The 18,032-nt window shown below is 43.1% G+C and overlaps 1 protein-coding gene across 1 annotated transcript in view; it reads right to left on the bottom strand.

Moving 5' to 3' along the window:
* Positions 1-18,032, bottom strand: part of adck5 (aarF domain containing kinase 5) — a 137,275-nt gene that overhangs the window by 77,535 nt on the left and 41,708 nt on the right. Inside the window, exons 2-3 of the mRNA XM_060825663.1 lie at positions 17,655-17,758; positions 16,608-16,757 (exon numbers count right to left, since the gene is read on the bottom strand). Coding sequence (XP_060681646.1) covers positions 16,608-16,757; positions 17,655-17,758 — 254 coding nt within the window. The remainder of the gene's footprint in view (positions 1-16,607; positions 16,758-17,654; positions 17,759-18,032) is intronic.

Genomic DNA, 18,032 nt, shown 5'->3' with positions numbered 1-18,032 from the left:
TCTGAGATTGCGCCTCCTGGTCATCAATTCTCTCATGAGGGGAAACATTCTCTCAGCTTTTAACTTTTAACCTACTTCAGAATCCTAGACGTTTGAATGAGACCATTGCTCATTCGTTTAAACTCCAAATGAATACAGTCAAAATCCGTTAAGCCTTTGTTTGTAACATAATCTTGCCTGATTTTCTTTCCCCCCTCCCTCTTTTCTTCCTCTAGTGAACTTTCTTTGGATTGCCTCCAATGAAGTTATATCTTTTCTTAAATAAGGAGACCAAAACTACTCAGTCTGAGATGTGGTCTCATGAGCATCCTGTACAGTTGCAGGTATCCTTCTCTCATACTCAAACCATTCCCCCTTGAAATAAGTGGCAACATTCCATTAGTCTACCTAATTACCTGCTTGAGGTGTGTGCTAGGTTTGTGTTTCATGTACAACAACCCTCAAGTCTAAGGCTCTACTGTTTTTCTCCATTTAAATAATGCTCTGTAATAATTGTTCTCCCTTCCAAATTGAATAATTTCACATTTTCTCACATTATACACAATTTGCCAACTTCTTACCCACTTATTTCACCTATTCATATCACCAAACATTTATACCCATCTTGCAACCTGCCATTCCACCTAATTTTGTAGCACCTGCAAATCTGGCTACAGCACACACACTTCCTTTCTCTAGGTCATTAACATTTATTGTAAACAGGCCCCAGCACGGATCCCTTTGGAATCCGACTGTTCTATGTTCTTTTTCTATGTCACAGGTCACCAACCCGAAAAAGAACCCCTTATCTCCCATCCCGTTTTCTACCCATTAGCCAATTCTCTATCCATGCCAATACACAACTTCCAACACAATGGACTCTGACCTGAGGGCTTAATCTTTGACAAGGTGCCGCACAGGAGACTACTGAGTAAGATAAGGGCTCATGTGTTCGAGCAAGGGACAAGCATGGATAGAAGCTTGGCTTTCTGGCAGAAAGCAGAGAGTGGGGTTAAAATAGTCGTTCTCAGGATGGCAGCCGATGACAAGTGGTGTTCCACAAGGCTCAGTGTTGGGGCCACAACGTTTCACTTTTACATTAGCGATCTAGATGACGGAACGGAGGACATTCTGGCAAAGTTTGCAGATGATACAAAGATAGATCGAGGTACAGGTAGCATTGAGGACGCAGGGAGGTTTTGAGGGAGTTGGACAAAAAGTTAAAAGAGTGGGCAAAGAAGTGGCAGATGAAGTACAACTTGGGAAAATGTGAGATTATGCACTTTAGTAGGAAGAAGAAAGGCATGGCCTATTTTCTAAATGGAGAGAAAATTTAGATGGCATTTACTTTCAGAGGATTAGAATAGAAAAGTAGGGATGTATTTTTGAGGCTCTAGAAGCCTCTGGTTAAACCATATTTACAATAGGGGTGTTGTGTGCAGTTTGGACCCCATAGCTAAGGGAGGATGTACTGGCTCTGGAGCACGTTCAGGGGAGGTTCACAAGAATGGTCCCAGGAATGAAAAGCTTAACATACGAGGAACATTTGAGGACTCTGGGTCTATATTCGATGGAGCTTAGAAAAATGAGGGGCGAATCTAATTGAAACATACAGATTAAAATTGGGCCCTTGAAGACAGAACCAGGGGAATATATTACGGGGAACAAAGAAATGGCAGAAGAATTGAATTGGTACTTCAGATCTGTGTTCACTGGGGAAGACACAAGCAATCTCCGAGGTTAACAGTGGCTGAGGGACCTGAACTGAAGGGAATTTATATTTGCCAGGAATTGATGTTGGAGAGACTGTTAGGTCTGAAGGTTGATAAGTCCCCGGGGCCTGATGGTCCACATCCCAGGATACTGAAGGAGGTGGCTCGAGAAATCATGGATGCGTTGGTGATTATTTTCCAGAGTTCGACAGATTCGTGATCAGTTCCTGCGGATTGGAGGGTGGCTAATGTTGTACCACTTTTTAAAAGATGGGAGAGAGAAAGCAGGAAATTATAGACTAGTTAGTCTGACCTCAGTGGTGGGAAAGATGCTGGAGTCTATTATAAAGGATGAAATTACGACACATTTAGATAGTAGTAACAGGATAGGTCAGAGTCAACATGGATTTATGAAGGAGAAATCATGCTTGACTAATCTTCTGGAATTGTTTGAGTATGTAACTCTGAAGATGGATGAGGGAGATCCAGTGGATGTAGTGTACCTGGACTTTCAGAAAGCCTTTGATAAAGTCCCACATAGGAGGTCAGTGAGCAAAATTAGGAAGCATGGTATTGGGGGCAAAGTACTAATTTGGATTGAAAGTTGGTTGGCTGATAGGAAACAAAGAGTAGTGATAAACGGTTCCATTTCAGAATGGCAGGCAGTGACCAGTGGGGTACCGCAGGGATCACTACTGGGACCGCAGCTTTTTACAATATATATTAATGATATAGAAGATAGTATTGGTAATAACATTAGCAAATTTGCTGATGATACTAAGCAGGGTGGCAGGGTAAAATGCGAGGAGGATGTTAGGGGATTACAGGGTGACCTGGACAGGTTAGGTGAGTGGTCAGATTAGATTACTTACAGTGTGGAAACAGGCCCTTCGACCCAACAAGTCCACACTGACCCGCCGAAGCGCAATCCACCCAGACCCCTACATTTACCCCTTACCTAACACTATGGGCAATTTAGCTTGGCCAATTCACCTGACCTGCACATCTTTGGACTGTGGGAGGTAACTGGAGCACCCGGAGGAAACCCACGCAGACACAGGGAGAACGTGCAAACTCCACACAGTCAGTCGCCTAAGTTGGGAATTGAATCCGGGTCTCTGGCGCTGTGAGGCAGCAGTGCTAACCACTGCACCACCATGCCGCCCAAAACCGGCAACGCAAACAAATGGTGGGATTCGAACACAACCCTCATTAGATATTTACACACAACAAAGCGCCTCAGACCACTCGGCCACAAGACCAGCCACATGACAGATAAAGTTTAATGGGGATAAATGTATGGTTATCCACTTTGGTGGCAAGAACAGGAAGGCAGATTACTACTTAAATGGAATCAAGTTAGGTAAAGGGGCAGTACAAAGAGATCTGGGTGTTCTTGTACATCAGTCAATGAAGGTAAGCATGCAGGTACAGCAGGTGGTGAAGAAGGCTAATAGCATGCTGGCCTTCATAACAAGAGGAATTGAATATAGAAGCAAAGAGGTTCTTCTGCAGCTGTACAGGGCCCTGGTGAGACCACACCTGGAGTACAGTGTGCAGTTCTGGTCTCCAAATTGGAGGAAAGACATTCTGGCTATTGAGGGAGTGCAGCGTAGGTTCACGAGGTCAATTCCTGGAATGGCGGGATTACCTTACACAGAAAGACTGGAGCGACTGGGCTTGTATACCCTTGAGTTTAGAAGACTAAGAGGGGATCTGATTGAGAAATAAGATTATTAAAGGATTGGACACCTTGGAGGCAGGAAACATGTTTCCGCTGATGGGAGTACCAAACCAGAGCTGAAAAATACGGGGTAGACCATTTAGGACAGAGATGAGGAGAAACTTCTTCACCCAGAGAGTGGTGGCTGTGTGGAATGCCCTGCCCCAGAGGGCAGTGGAGGCCCAGTCTCTGGATTCATTTAAGAAAGAATTGGATAGAGCTCTCAAGGATAGTGGAATCAAGGGTTATGGAGATAAGGCAGGAACAGGATACTGATTAAGGATAATTAGCCATGATCATATTGAATGGCGGTGCAGGCTCGAAGGGCAGAACCTACTCCTGCACCTATTGTCTAATACCAAATGGCCTGGACAGAGTAGATGTTGGGAAGATGTTTCCATTGGCAGAAGAGACTGCGACCAGAGGGCAGAGTCTTAGAGTAAAGGAAATACTTTTTACAACAGAGGTAAGGAGAAACTTCTTTAGCCAGGGAGTGATGTATCTACAGAATTCATTGCCACAGAAGGCTGTGGAAACCAGATCATTGAGTATACTTAAAACTGATATAGATAGGTCCTTGAGTAAATGGGCTGAATGGCCTAATGTCTGCTCCTATGTCTTACGGTAAGGTGCCTTTTCTGACAAACAGTTATAGAGATGTACAGCACGGAAACAGATCTTTCAGTCCAACTCGTCCATGTTGACCAGATGTCTTAAATTCATCTAGTTCCATATGCCAGCACTTGGCCCATTAACCTCTAAACTCTTCCTATTCACATACCAACGCAGAGGCCTTTTAAAATTTTATAATTGTACCAGTCTCCACCACTTTTTCTGGGAGCTTATTCCATATACGCACCACCCTTTGCGTGAACAAGTTGGCCCTTAGGTTCCTTTTAAATCTTTCCCCAAATATTTAGACAGGACTAAGGTAATGGACAGGGGTTGTTATGCAGTAGGCATTTGATAACATCCCACATAGGAGTCTATCAAATAAGATAGAAGCCTACCAAATTGAAAAAGGTAAATTATTGACATGGCTTGGAAATTGGTTGAGCTGCAGGGAACAAAGTAAGAATAGTGAGTAGATACTCAAATTGGCAGGGTGTAACCAGTGATATCCCACAAAGGATTTGTGCTCAAAGATTCACATTATTTATTAATGGCTTGAATAATGGTATGGAAAGTCATATTCAAATTTGCTGAATACAGAAGTTAGCCTGCACTGTAGACAGTATAAATGATAGCATTACATTGACAGGCTAAGTGAATTGGCAAAACTATTGCAGATAGAGTTCAATACCAACAGTTGTGAAATTATCCATTGTGGGCCAAAAAGGGATAGATCAGAGTACTTTCCAGATGGTATAAAAGTTAAATACAGGAGATATCCACCAACCTCTCTGTTACAGACTGGAGCAGAAGGATGCAGAAGTACAAAACACTGGTGAGATCCTGCTCGAAGCATAGATCTGGGCACCACACCTTAGACTGGATTTACTGGACTTAGAGGGAATACAAAGTAGGTTTAAAGAAGGATACCTGGATTTCAAGGCTTACATTACGAGGAGAGATTATACAAATTAGGCTCGTCATCTCCAGAATGTTGAAGGTTCAAGGGTGATCTAATCAAAATCTTCAAAATATTAACAGGAAAAGGGTAAACCATTTTCACTGGTTAGAGACTCTAGAACTAGGGGGCTATAGTCTGAGAATTATGGCCAGACAATGCAGGAGAGATGTCAAGAAGTACTCTACACACAAAAAGCGTGGTAAGGGTTTGAAACTCTTCCATAAATGGCAACAGATGTCAGATCAGTTAACTTTAAATCTGATAGATCATTTTTTGTTAAGGCACTGAGGCCTTTGGGCCAAAAGCAGTATATGGAGTTAGGCCACACATCAGCCAGGATTGCATTGAATGATGGAAAAAGCTTGATGGGTTAGATGGCCTACTCCTGTTCCTTTGTTCCTAGCTTGTTTCAATGCCTTCAGACACTAGTGGAACTGGTAGATACCTCCTCAAAACATTCAGATTAGTCAGACATGACTGCTCTTTCATGACTGAGCCATGCTGACTCCACTTTGTAAGATGATGATTTTCCAAATGTCCTGCTATTACTTAGTAATTGATTTGAATATTTTTTCAACAAAAATATTGGATTAATCAGCTTATAGATGTCCACTTTTTAACTCCATCTCTTTTTGAATGTTGACAGTTGATCAATCTGCCAGTACATCGCCAGAATGCAAAGGATGTTCGGAAAATTATAACAAATACATTCACTATGTCTGTAGCTCTTTTACATCCTGGGATACAAGCCATTTGCACCAGAGGACTTATCTACATATAGCCCCATTAGTTTGTCTAATACACCTTTAGTGATGTTGCTTAATTCCTCCCCCATGTTCTTGAGTATTATTGGGCTGTCAGAGGTATCTTCCACCATAAAGATTGGTGCTAAATATCTGTTTACTCCACTGCTATTTCCTTGTTTCCCCATTACCATCTTCCCAGATTCATTTTCTAAGGGGCCTAGATTCACTTTGACTTTTCCCTTTCTTGTTAAATATTTAAAAGTTATCACTGGCTCTGGCATCTTTATATGCTTTATTTTCTCTAACTTAATACTCCATTTAACTTCCTTGGTTAGCCATGATTGGTTTAACCCTCCCTTAGAATCCTTCCTCCTTACTGAATGGAACTTTTGCTGACAGTCATGAGTTCTCTCCTTAAACATCTGTCACAGTTATTCTTACCAAGACTATTCACCCTGTTCATCTTTTACTTGAAGTTAATTTCTTAAACCTATTACCAGACATAAGATAACTTGCTCCCTGGTTGGCTCCACAATATACTGCTCTAGAAAACTATCCCTGGGAGAATAACAGACAGACATTAAAGAGGGATTAGAGTGTGTGAACATGACAGAAATCCTAAGTCTTGGAAGGTGCTGAAGAGTCAGTGTGAGGATTAATGACATGATTAGAGAAAAACAATATAGGAAAAATTGAGAAAGGAGAGACAAATTAAGGAATCAGGGTTGAATTTCCTTATTTTGTCTCTCCTTTCTCAATTTTTCCTATATTGTTTTTCTCCAATCATGTCATTAATCCTCACACTGACTCTTCAGCACCTCCCAAGACTTAGGATTTCTGTCATGTTCACACACTCTAATCCCTCTTTAATGTCTGTTATTCTCCCAGCTGGCCTATTTAGATTTGTTTGTTATTTCCTCGGCAGTCTTTCTCCACGTGGATATTAAAGTTTTCCACTTAGTCCCCATATTACGTTTCCAAATTGCCACCTCTGTTTTTAACATGTATCTATATCTCAAGTTGCTCCGAGTGGCCAAATTTCATTTCTCAATTTTTTTTATTTAAACATCCTGACTGACGCCTGAACCATTCCTCATTTTGGGAGGCATCCCGGCATAACCAATGCAAAGAGATTCCAACACCTGACTTGTCTAATGTCTATCCCATTTTTAAGTCTCAACTTCCAAACTTATCTCTATATACTAGTCCAGTGCTTTCAGTCTCCACATGCACTTCAGCATCCTGACCTTCGCATGGGGATTTCCTGTCTCAGTAATCTGTTTAAGGCAGGGTATTTGAGACAGTACATAAGATAAATGATAACTACTTGTCTATGTTCTGGGACCTCATATCCCTCTATTAGAAGACTCTAAACCCCAAATTCCAGGGGTACTCTAATCTCCCTGGGACGAACTCGTCAGCATAGAAGTGCAAAGGTTACCTCCGAGATTTCCTGTCACTACAGAGTCCTAGAGGACGAGGGGTCAACTGAGCGATAAGTTAGTGAGAAAGATCAAGGTAAATCTTACCAAGTGGGACCGTCCATCTCGCGTTACCATCACGCATGTGATCACTTACTCAGTCGGTCTAGAATGTCTGTATATGTTGAAATCTCACCGCTGCCACCAAATGTTAGGTTCTTCTTGAGATTCTTATGTGCTTGATGCAAATGCAATGTGCTAACTTCTGTGAACAGCCACAATTTATTTCAGCAAGTACCCAAACAGTGTGAGATTAGGTTATTCCTTAAAACAGTGTGTGATTAATGTAGACTATGATTAATCATTGTTAGGCAATGATTAATGATTAGGGCGGCACAGTGGTTAGCACTGCTGCCTCACAGCGCCAGGGACCTGGGTTCAATTCCCGCCTCAGGCGACTGACTGTGTGGAGTTTGCACATTCTCCCTGTGTCTGCGTGGGTTTCCTTCGGGTGCTCCGGTTTCCTCCCACAGTCCAAAGATGTGCGGGTCAGGTGAATTGGTCATGCTAAATTGCCCGTAGTGTTAGGTAAGGGGTATATGTAGGGGTATGGGTGGGTTGCGCTTCGGCGGGTCGGTGTGGACTTGTTGGGCCGAAGGGCCTGTTTCCACACTAAGTAATCTAATCTAATGTACTCCATGAATTAGTTGCTGTAGCTAAGCTTTCCAAGTCAATTAACCCAAAACATGAAATTAAAGTCAGCCATAATCATTGCTTTTTATTCACAGGTGATTAGATTAGATCACTTAGTGTGGAAACAGGCCCTTTAGCCTAACAAGTCCACACCGACCCGCCGAAGCGCAACCCGCCCTTACCACTACATTTACCCCTTCATCTAACACTACGGGCAATTTAGCATGGCCAATTCACCTGACCTGCACATCTTTGGACTGTGGGGGGAAACCGGAGGAAACCCACGCAGACATGGGGAGAACGTGCAAACTCCACACAGTCAGTCGCCTGAGTCGGGAATTGAACCCAGGTCTCTGGCGCTGTGAGGCAGCAGTGCTAACCACTATGCCACCGTGGGCATGGGAGTTGCTGTCTTGCTAGCATTTATTACCTGTCCCTAATTGCCCTCGAGACGTTGGTAGTGAGTTGTCTTTTTGAACCACTGAAGTCCATGTGCTGTAGGTAAACCCACAATGCCCTTAGTGAGGGAATTCCAGAATTTTGACCTGATAACTGTGAAGGAATAGTGATATTTAAAATCTGATTGAAGATTTGTAGCTCGGGTATCCGTTGTGGTGGTTCTGCTCGCCGAGCTGGAAGTTTTTGCTGCAAACGTTTCGTTCCCTGGCTAGGGAACATCATCAGTGCTGTTGGAGCCTCGTGTGAAGCGCTGCTTTAACGTTTCTTCCGGTATTTATATTGGTTTGTTCTTGCCGCTTCCGGGTGTCAGTTTCAGTTGCAGTGATTTGTATGTGGGGTCCAGGTCGATGTATCTGTTGATGGATGTTCTTGCCGCTTCCGGGTGTCAGTTTCAGCTGTAGTGGTTTGTATATGGTGTCCAGGTCAATGTGTCTGTTGATGGAGTTTGGGGATGAATGCCATGCTTCTAGGAATTCTCTGGCTGTTCTCTGTCTGGCTTGTCCTATGATAGTGGTGTTTTCCCAGTCAAATTCAGGTTGCTGGTTGTCTGAGTGTATGGCTACTAGAGATAGCTGGTCGTGTCGTTTTGTGGCTAGCTGATGTTCATGGATGCGGATTGTTAGCTGTCTTCCTGTTTGTCCTATATAGTGTTTTGTGCAGTCCTTGCATGGTATTTTGTAAACTACGTTAGTTTGGCTCATGTTGGGTATTGGGTCCTTTGTTCTAGTGAGTTGTTGTCTGAGCGTGGATGTTGGCTTGTGTGCTGTTATGAGTCCTAAGGGTCGCAGTAGTCTGGCTGTCAGTTCTGAGACGCTCCTGACGTATGGTAGAGTGGCTAGTCCTTTTGGTTGTGGCATGTCCTCGTTCCTCGGTCTATCTCTTAGGCATCTGGTGATAAAGTTGCGTGGGTATCCGTTTTTGGCGAATACCTTGTATAGATGTTCCTCTTCCTCTTTTCGCAGTTCTGCTGTACTGCAGTGTGTTGTGGCTCTTTTGAATAGTGTCCTGATGCAGCTTCGTTTGTGTGTGTTGGGGTGGTTACTTTCATAGTTTAAGACTTGGTCTGTGTGTGTTGGTTTCCTGTGTACCCTTGTGGTGAATTCTCCGTTGGGTGTTCTCTCTACTAACACGTCTAGGAATGGGAGTTGGCTATCCTTTTCCTCTTCTCGTGTGAATCGGATTCCTGTGAGTGTGGCGTTGATGATTCGGTGTGTTTTTTCTATATCTGTGTTTTTGATGATTACAAAGGTGTCATCAACATATCTGATACAGAGTTTGGGTTGGATTTGTGGTATGGCTGTATGTTCTAACCTTTGCATAACTGCCTCTGCTAGGAGTCCCGAGATTGGTGATCCCATGGGTGTTCCGTTGATTTGTTCGTATATCTGATTGTTGAATGTAAAGTGTGTGGTGAGGCACAGGTCCAGTAGTTTAAGTATGCCGTCCTTGTTGATAGGTTCGGCCTCCTGTGTTCTGTTATGTATGTCCAGTACGTTGGCTATTGTTTCCCTGGCTAGGGTTTTGTCAATTGAAGTGAACAGTGCCATCACGTCGAATGATACCATGATTTCTTCTTTGTCTATGTGTGTATTCCTGATGATGTCCAAGAAGTCCTGTGTTGATTGTATGGAGTGTTTGGATCCACTGACTAGGTGTTTCAGTTTTTGTTGTAGTTCTTTGGCCAGTTTGTATGCTGGTGTCCCTGGTAGTGATACTATGGGTCTGAGTGGGATGTCTGGTTTGTGTACTTTGGGTAGTCCATAGAATCTGGGGGTGTTGTTGCTTTCAGGTTTCATTCTTTGCTGGTCCGCTTTGGTTATCTGTCCGTTTTTTTGTAGATTCCTTAGTGTGTTGTTTATTCTATTGGTGAGTTGTGGTGTGGGGTCGGAATCCTTCATTTGGTAGGTGTTGGTGTCTGCGAGTAGTTGTTGCGCTTTACACAAAACGACACAACCAGCTATCTCTAGTAGCCATACACTCAGACAACCAGCAACCTGAATTTGACTGGGAAAACACCACTATCATAGGACAAGCCAGACAGAGAACAGCCAGAGAATTCCTAGAAGCATGGCATTCATCCCCAAACTCCATCAACAGACACATTGACCTGGACACCATATACAAACCACTACAGCTGAAACTGACACCCGGAAGCGGCAAGAACAAACCAATATGAATACCGGAAGAAACATCAAAGCAGCGCTTCACACGAGGCTCCAACAGCACTGATGATGTTCCCTAGCCAGGGAACGAAACGTTTGCAGCAAAAACTTCCAGCTCGGCAAGCAGAACCACAACGAATAGTGATATATTTCCAATTCAGGTCAGTGAGTGGCTTGAAGGGTAACTTGCCAATGGTGATGTTCCCACACATCTGCTGCCCTGGACCTTCTAAGAGGAGGTCATGGCAAACATATTGTGGAGAATCCTTCTCAGACATTGATGGAATATCTCAAGGACTTTAAGTATTGTTTATATGTAGTTCAAATTCGAGGTAGAAGCCATGTGCAGGACATCTTTTAATGTGGAAATGTGTCTGCTGATGTGCAACAGCAATGTCCTTGACAGAAGCTCGATCCAGTGACATGGAAGCCTCAATAGGAATCTCCCTTATGCTGCAGCCTTCATTTATCATCATAGCCACTGATGTTACACAAATATCTTCAACCTGAATGGCCAATGACAACTTGTTTTGGATCACACTTTGTTTGGTATCTCCCCTCAGACCTTATTGACATGGATGGCTCTGACAAAAATTGAGAACATCCAATGGCATCAATCTCAGGATTGACAGATTACTCAAGCCTCAACTGCAACAAGGAGGCAATCCGTAGAAATCCACCCTCTTATACCAATTTTCATTATCAATTCAGGACATCATTCATCCAACATATTCTAAACCTAGCCAATTTGTTGACATCAACTTAAATCCACTGTGGGTGCTCTGACTTTATCTCAGGACCCCACCTATTCCTCACTCTATTCCTTGGTTAGAACTTTGCTACAAGTAATTTCTTTTTTTAAAGTCATGCAAAGGAAGGTGGGCATCACTTGCTAGGCCAGCATTTACTGTCTATACCCAATTACCCTCAAAGATCATGGTGAGCCGTGGAGTCGTTGAAGTAGCAACAATGTCTATCCAAACAGGGATGGTGTCTGGCATGGACAATAACTTGCAGGTGGTACTAGCACCTTGATTTGCTTCCCTCATCTTTCGGACTTATCAAGGTCAAGTTTTGAAGACGCTGTCAAAGGAGCTGTGGTAAGCTGCTCTAGTGCAATTGTAGATGGTACTCTCTGTTGTCACTTTGCATTTATGCTAAAGGAAATAAATGTTGAAGGTGTCAGATGGGGTGCCAGTCGTGTAGGCGGCTTTGACCTGCACAATGTTGATCGACTGCTGTTGAAGCTGCTTCAGATAACTGGAATATTTCATCATACCTGCCTCGTAGGTGAAGAGTCACTGGGGAGGGGAGTTGGGCTGCTTGCTGCAGAATGTCTGGGCTTCTATTGCAGCCAGCGTTGATATGGCTGGTTCAGTTTGGTTTCTGGTCAACAGTAACTCCCACGATGTTGATAGTACAGTCTCAATGATGATAATAATGTGTTTGAATGTCAAGGGTTGATTGCTAGCTTAACTTTTGAGGAGACAATTTTTACCTGGTACTCACTGTGTGGTGAAGTTGTGTCACAAATCAGCCCCAAATCTGAATATTGTTCAGGTGTTGCTACACACAGAAAAGATTTGTTATGGATCAGGCCAGACCCCTCAAAACCTTTTCAAGAAGATAGCTCAGACTCTAACTTTGCTAGCTGTTTTAAGCAGGCATAAAGTGGATATTCCAGGACAGAATCAGCTGGTCAAACCACTTAGTAAATAAATTGTTCTGTTTAAAATTAATTTATTTACAATAAAACACAAAAGAACAGAAAACAGAACACAAAATAACGTCTCTTATGCGAAAACCCCTTTGGCCCTCAATGTTGCGCCGACCTGTCATACCAATCTGAAGCCCATCTAACCTACACTATTCCATGTATGTCCATATGCTTGTCCAATGACGATTTAAATGTACTTAAAGTTGGCAAATCTACTACTGTTGCAGGAAAAGCATTCCATACCCTTACCTACTGTCTGAGTAAAGAAACTACCTCAGACATCTGTCCTATGTCTATCACCCCTCAATTTAAAGCTATGCCCCCTCGTACTCGCTGTCACCATACTTGGAAAAAGCCTCTCCCTGTCCACCCTATCTAACCCTCTGATTACCTTATATGTCTCTATTAAGTCACCTCATAACCACCTTCTCTAACAAAAACAGCCTCAAGTCCCTCAGCCTTTCCTCGTAAGACATTCCCTCCATACCAGGCAACATCCTAGTAAATCTTCTCAGCAGCCTTTGCAAAGCTTTCACATCCTTCTTATAATGCAGTGACCAGAACTGTACACAATACTCCAAGTGCGGCTGCAGAGGTTTGGACAGCTGCAGCATAACCTCATGGTTCCGGAAATCTATCCCTCTCTCTCTCTCACGTGTCGATGAGGAGACAGAGAGACAGAGAGACAGAGAGACAGAGAGACAGAGAGACAGAGAGACAGAGAGACAGAGAGACAGAGAGACAGAGAGACAGAGAGACAGAGAGACAGAGAGACAGAGAGACAGAGAGACAGAGAGACAGAGAGACAGAGAGACAGAGAGACAGAGAGACAGAGAGACAGAGAGACAGAGAGACAGAGAGACAGAGAGACAGAGAGACAGAACTGGTCAACTGTCTAAACAGGCCATGGCACTAAGGAACTTCTGCAGTGATGCCCTGGGATGTGGATGAGGTCCTCCAACAACCACAACCATCTTTTGTGCTAGGTATATTTCCGATCTGCAGAGTTTTCCCTGATTCTTGCTGACTCTTGGTCAAATGACGGCTTAATGTCAAGGACATTCGTTCTCACCTCAGCTCTGCAATTCAGCTCCTTTGTCCACGCTTGGTGTAATTTTTGGATAAAGGTAATTTTTGATTGTATGTACGTGCACAACTACAGCTAAAAGTGCTTATTTCCCTCTCCATAATATCTTCTACTTGGCTACTGCTTTGAGATGTATTTAATTTGGAGGGCATGGACAAGGTAAACAGCAAAGAACTTTTCTCCCTCAGTGAAGGTAATGATCAGAGGACACATATTTAAGGAACACAGATTTACAAGAGGGGTGAAGAATGTTTTTTTCCTCCCCACTCGTGGTGGGAATTTGAAACTCATTGCCTCTAAATAGGTGGCAGAGGCAGAAACTCTCATAACATTTAAATAGTATTTAAATGTTGTCATCAAGAGAAAGGCGATGGCTTATGTGAGGATGAGGCATGAAGGCTCAGTTAGGGGTTTGAGAGTTAAAAATTAGCCAGAAAAGATCTAAAGACAGGGCTAAGAAGAGCCAGGAGGGAACATGAAAACTGGTTGGCGGATAGGATCAAGGAAAACTCTAAGGCCTTCTAAAATGGTATATCAGGAAGATAAGAATGACTAGAAGAAGATTATGGCCAAAGATAGTAGTAGGAAGTTGTGTGTGAAATCAGAGGACACGGGAAGCGCTTAATAAATATTTTTTGTCAGTATTCACATTGCCCTTTTCCAATGTTAGTGAGAATACAGAGATACAGGCTACGGGATCAGATGGGATCATGGTTGACAAAGAAGAAGAGGTTTTAGTAATTTTGGAAGATCTGAAAATAGATAAAACCCCTGGGCCAGATGGGATTTATTCTCTGGGAAGCCAGGAGATGATTGCAGAGTCTTTTGCTTTGATCTTTATGTCATAATTGTCAACAGGAGTAGTGCCAGAGGACTAAAATTAGCAAATATTATTCCCTTGTTTAAGAAGGGGGGGTCGGGACAACCTTGTTAATTATAGATCAGTGAGCCTTACTTCACTTGTGTGTAAGGTGTTGGAAAAGGTTGTAAGAGATAGGATTTATAATTATCTGGAAAAGAATAATTTGATTAGGGATAGTCAACACGGTTTTGTGAAGGGTAGGTCATGCCTCACTAACCTTAGAGTTCTTCAAGAGGTGGCGAAACAGGTGGATGAAGGTAAAACCGTTCATGTGGTGTATATGGACTTCAGTAAGGCATTTGATAAAAGTTCCACCCGGTAGGCTACTTCACAAAATAGAGAGTTTCGGGATTGAAGGTGATTTAGCAGTTTGGATCAGAAATTGGCTAGCTGAAAGACGACAGAGGGTGGTGGGAAATGTTCATCCAGGAGCTCGGTTACCAGTGGTGTGCCGCAAGGATTTGTTTTGGGGCCACTGCTGTTTATCATTTTTATGAATTATCTGGATGTGGGTGTAGAAGGAGGAGTTAGTAAATTTGCGGATGGCATTAAGGTAAGCAGAGCTGTGGAGAGTGCCAAAGGATGTTGAGAGTTACAGAGGGACATAAATAAGGTGACTGTTTTTGACGGGAGCAGAATCAAGAGGTTTTTTTCTACAGAGAAAGAGAGGTGTTTTTCTATGTTGTATAATCTTATTATGTGGAGGTACAGGTATGGACAAGCTCAGAAGTCACATGACATCAGGTAATAATCTAACGGGAATACTTTAAATTGGAAGATTTCAGAGCACTGCTCCTTTGTAAGGATGATAGTATGGCAACGGTAAGGGATGTTGTGGTTCTGTTCAGCGAGCTGGCAAACGTTTCTTCCCCTTTCTAGGTGACATCTTCAGGTGCGTGGGAGCCTCCTGTGAAGCGCTTCGGTGATGTTTCCTCCGGCATTTATAGTGGTTTGTATCTGCTGCTTCCGGTTGTCAGTTGCTGTCTGCTGCAGTGGCCGGTATATTGGGTCCAGGTCGATGTGTTTGTTGATAGAATCTGTGGCTGAGTGCCATGCCTCTAGGAATTCCCTGGCTGTTGTGTGTTTGGCTTGTCCTATAATAGTAGTGTTGTCCCAGTCGAATTCATGTTGCCTGTCATCTGCGTGTGTGGCTACTAAGGATAGATGGTCATGTCGTTTTGTGGCTAGTTAGTGTTCATGGATGTGGGTTGTTAGCTGTCTTCCTGGTTGTCCTATGTAGTGTTTTGTGCAGTCCTTGCATGGGATTTTGTACACTGTTGGTTTTGCTCATGTTTTGCAACCTGCATCCATGAACACCAACGAGCCACAAAACGACATGACCAGCTATCCTTAGCAGCCACACACGCAGATGACAAACAACATGAATTCGACTGGGACAACACTACTATTATAGGACAAGCCAAACAGAGAACAGCCAGGGAATTCCTAGAGGCATGGCACTCAGCCACAGATTCTATCAACAAACACATCGACCTGGACCCAATATACCGGCCACTGCAGCAGACAGCAACTGACAACCGGAAGCAGCAGATACAAACCACTATAAATGCCGGAGGAAAGATCACAGAAGCGCTTCACAGGAGGCTCCCAAGCACTGAGGATGTCACCTAGAAAGGGGGCGAAACGTTTGCAACAAAAACTCCCAGATCGGCGAACAGAACTACAACAACGAGCACCCGAGCTACAAATCTTCTCTCAAACTTTGAAATGGTAAGGGATTTTAAATTTCCAAACAGACTGGGACTGCCATAACTTAAGGGCTTTGATGTAGAAGATTTTGCTAAGGGTGTATAAGAGAATTCTCATACTCAGTACAAGAGTGTAACTACTCAAGAAGGAGCAAATCTTGAACTTTTCTGAGGAAATAAGGCAGGACAAGTGACTGAGGCATCAGTGGGAGAACACTTTGGGGTCAGTAATGCACCTGCTGTCTCCCCAGTGCCATCTATAAAGGCACAGTCAAATGTTGTCTGAATGGATGCAGCTCCAACAGCACAAGAAAATCAATGCCATCCAGAACAAAGCATATGTTTGTTTGGCACCCCATTCACCACCTTCATCATTCACTCTTTTCACCACCAATGCACTATGATGGCAGAATGTACAAGATATGCATCCACAAGATGGACTGCACAACTTGCTACTCTCCTTTGGCAGAACTTTGCAATTCTATGACTCCTATCACATAGAAGAACAAGGGCAACAGACATCGGTCAAATTCCCCTCCACACACCATCCTGACTTGAAGTCATATCATCCTTTCATTGTCTATGGGTCAAAATCCTACAACTCCTCTCTCCTCCTTGTTCCCCTAAATATTCCATGGACACATTAAAAACTGTAACCGGGGAAACGGCATGCCTTGGAGGAAAGGATGAGTAGATATCAGGGCTTTCCGAACAGCTGAGTAAAACTCAAAAAACAAACAAAGGAACTAACTATATTTACTCACCTGTAGAAGCGACTAACACCTTCAAACAGTAGCCTCATCTTCCTACGGTCACGGGCATCTGACAAGCTAAATACAGCACCCATAGCCAGTGGGACACCAACCACAGCCCCAAGGAGCAGCTTTTTATAAAGGCTTTGTCGACGGACATAACTATAGAAGGGCAAAAGAAAGATCCAATGTCACCATGGTTAAAAGCAAAACTTTATCGCAAAATCTTATCTAAATTCTTGCTTCTTTTAATAAAGCATCATGATGCAACATAACTTGGCAATTCTCAATTTCAACAATTCTTAGTAGTGAGAATTATTAGTGCTATCTCTGTATTGGGAAATGACAGACTGCACCCAGGGTACATATCACTTCTGATTTGAAGGTGGTCTGCAGTGGATGCACCAAGGTCCACTTTTTACTTCCAAGTAGGGATCTTTTCTGCTGCCTAGTCACTTTTTTTTCTCTGCTTTCTCCATAAATTTCCTCACTATCTACCTCCAGGAGCACTTGTCAACAACAAGTGTTTCCCCAGCATCCACTCTGATCCTAGTCAATTTGAAGTCACATTTGCAGACCACCCTGCATCACAGACGTGGATACTTTGTTTTCCTCATGCTGATAACAAGCTCTATTGAGGCATGTGTTTGGTGATACAGCCATCATTCATTTGGCTCACATGACACAGTAAACAGCATCACCATGAACACAAGAGGGCAAATTTGATGGCAATCACTACATACTGTTGTACTTCCATACTCTGCATTCTGTCTTGCCTGGAGATACCTAAAATACATCTGTGACAGTGAAAGTGGAAACTGTTTAGCCAGCTAGACACATACATCAGTCTTCTGACTACAACAGAGTCAGGGAGATTGGAAAGAATAATGGATAGAAACCAAAATGAGCACAAGATTTCATCAGCATTGCTGATGCATTCTTGGATCTCAAGTAGAGTTACAATGTTTGACTCCAGCCTAGATAGACCAGGTGCCACTTTCCTGTCTGACGTTTTCCTATTTCCAATAGAAGAACATGCACCTTGCCTGCATAACATACCTCATGGGCTGGGAGCTAAGCTGTCGCCTGACGATGCTAGAAGACAATAGTGACACTTGCCTTGTCCTCTGCAGTAAGGTCCAGTGATGTCTACATAACCATACCTAATCAAATAAATAAGAAATTAGAATGCAAGTAGCAAACGTTCTGAAAAAAAAGCATTATCGTACTGTTAGTAACTACCTGTACAGTTTTTGAGCTGTTGAAAGTGAATATTTCATCTAGGATTTTCCAAATGAAACTCTCCAACATCTGGGAGACACAACAGACCAAGCTAGATGGAGAAAGTGAGGTCTGCAGATGCTGGAGATCAGAGCTGAAAATGTGTTGCTGGAAAAGCGCAGCAGGTCAGGCAGTATCCAAGGAACAGGAAATTCG

This window comes from Hemiscyllium ocellatum, chromosome 5 (genome assembly GCF_020745735.1).
Source record: "Hemiscyllium ocellatum isolate sHemOce1 chromosome 5, sHemOce1.pat.X.cur, whole genome shotgun sequence".
Lineage (NCBI taxonomy): Eukaryota > Metazoa > Chordata > Chondrichthyes > Orectolobiformes > Hemiscylliidae > Hemiscyllium > Hemiscyllium ocellatum.
This window is presented reverse-complemented; position numbering and strand designations above follow the sequence as displayed.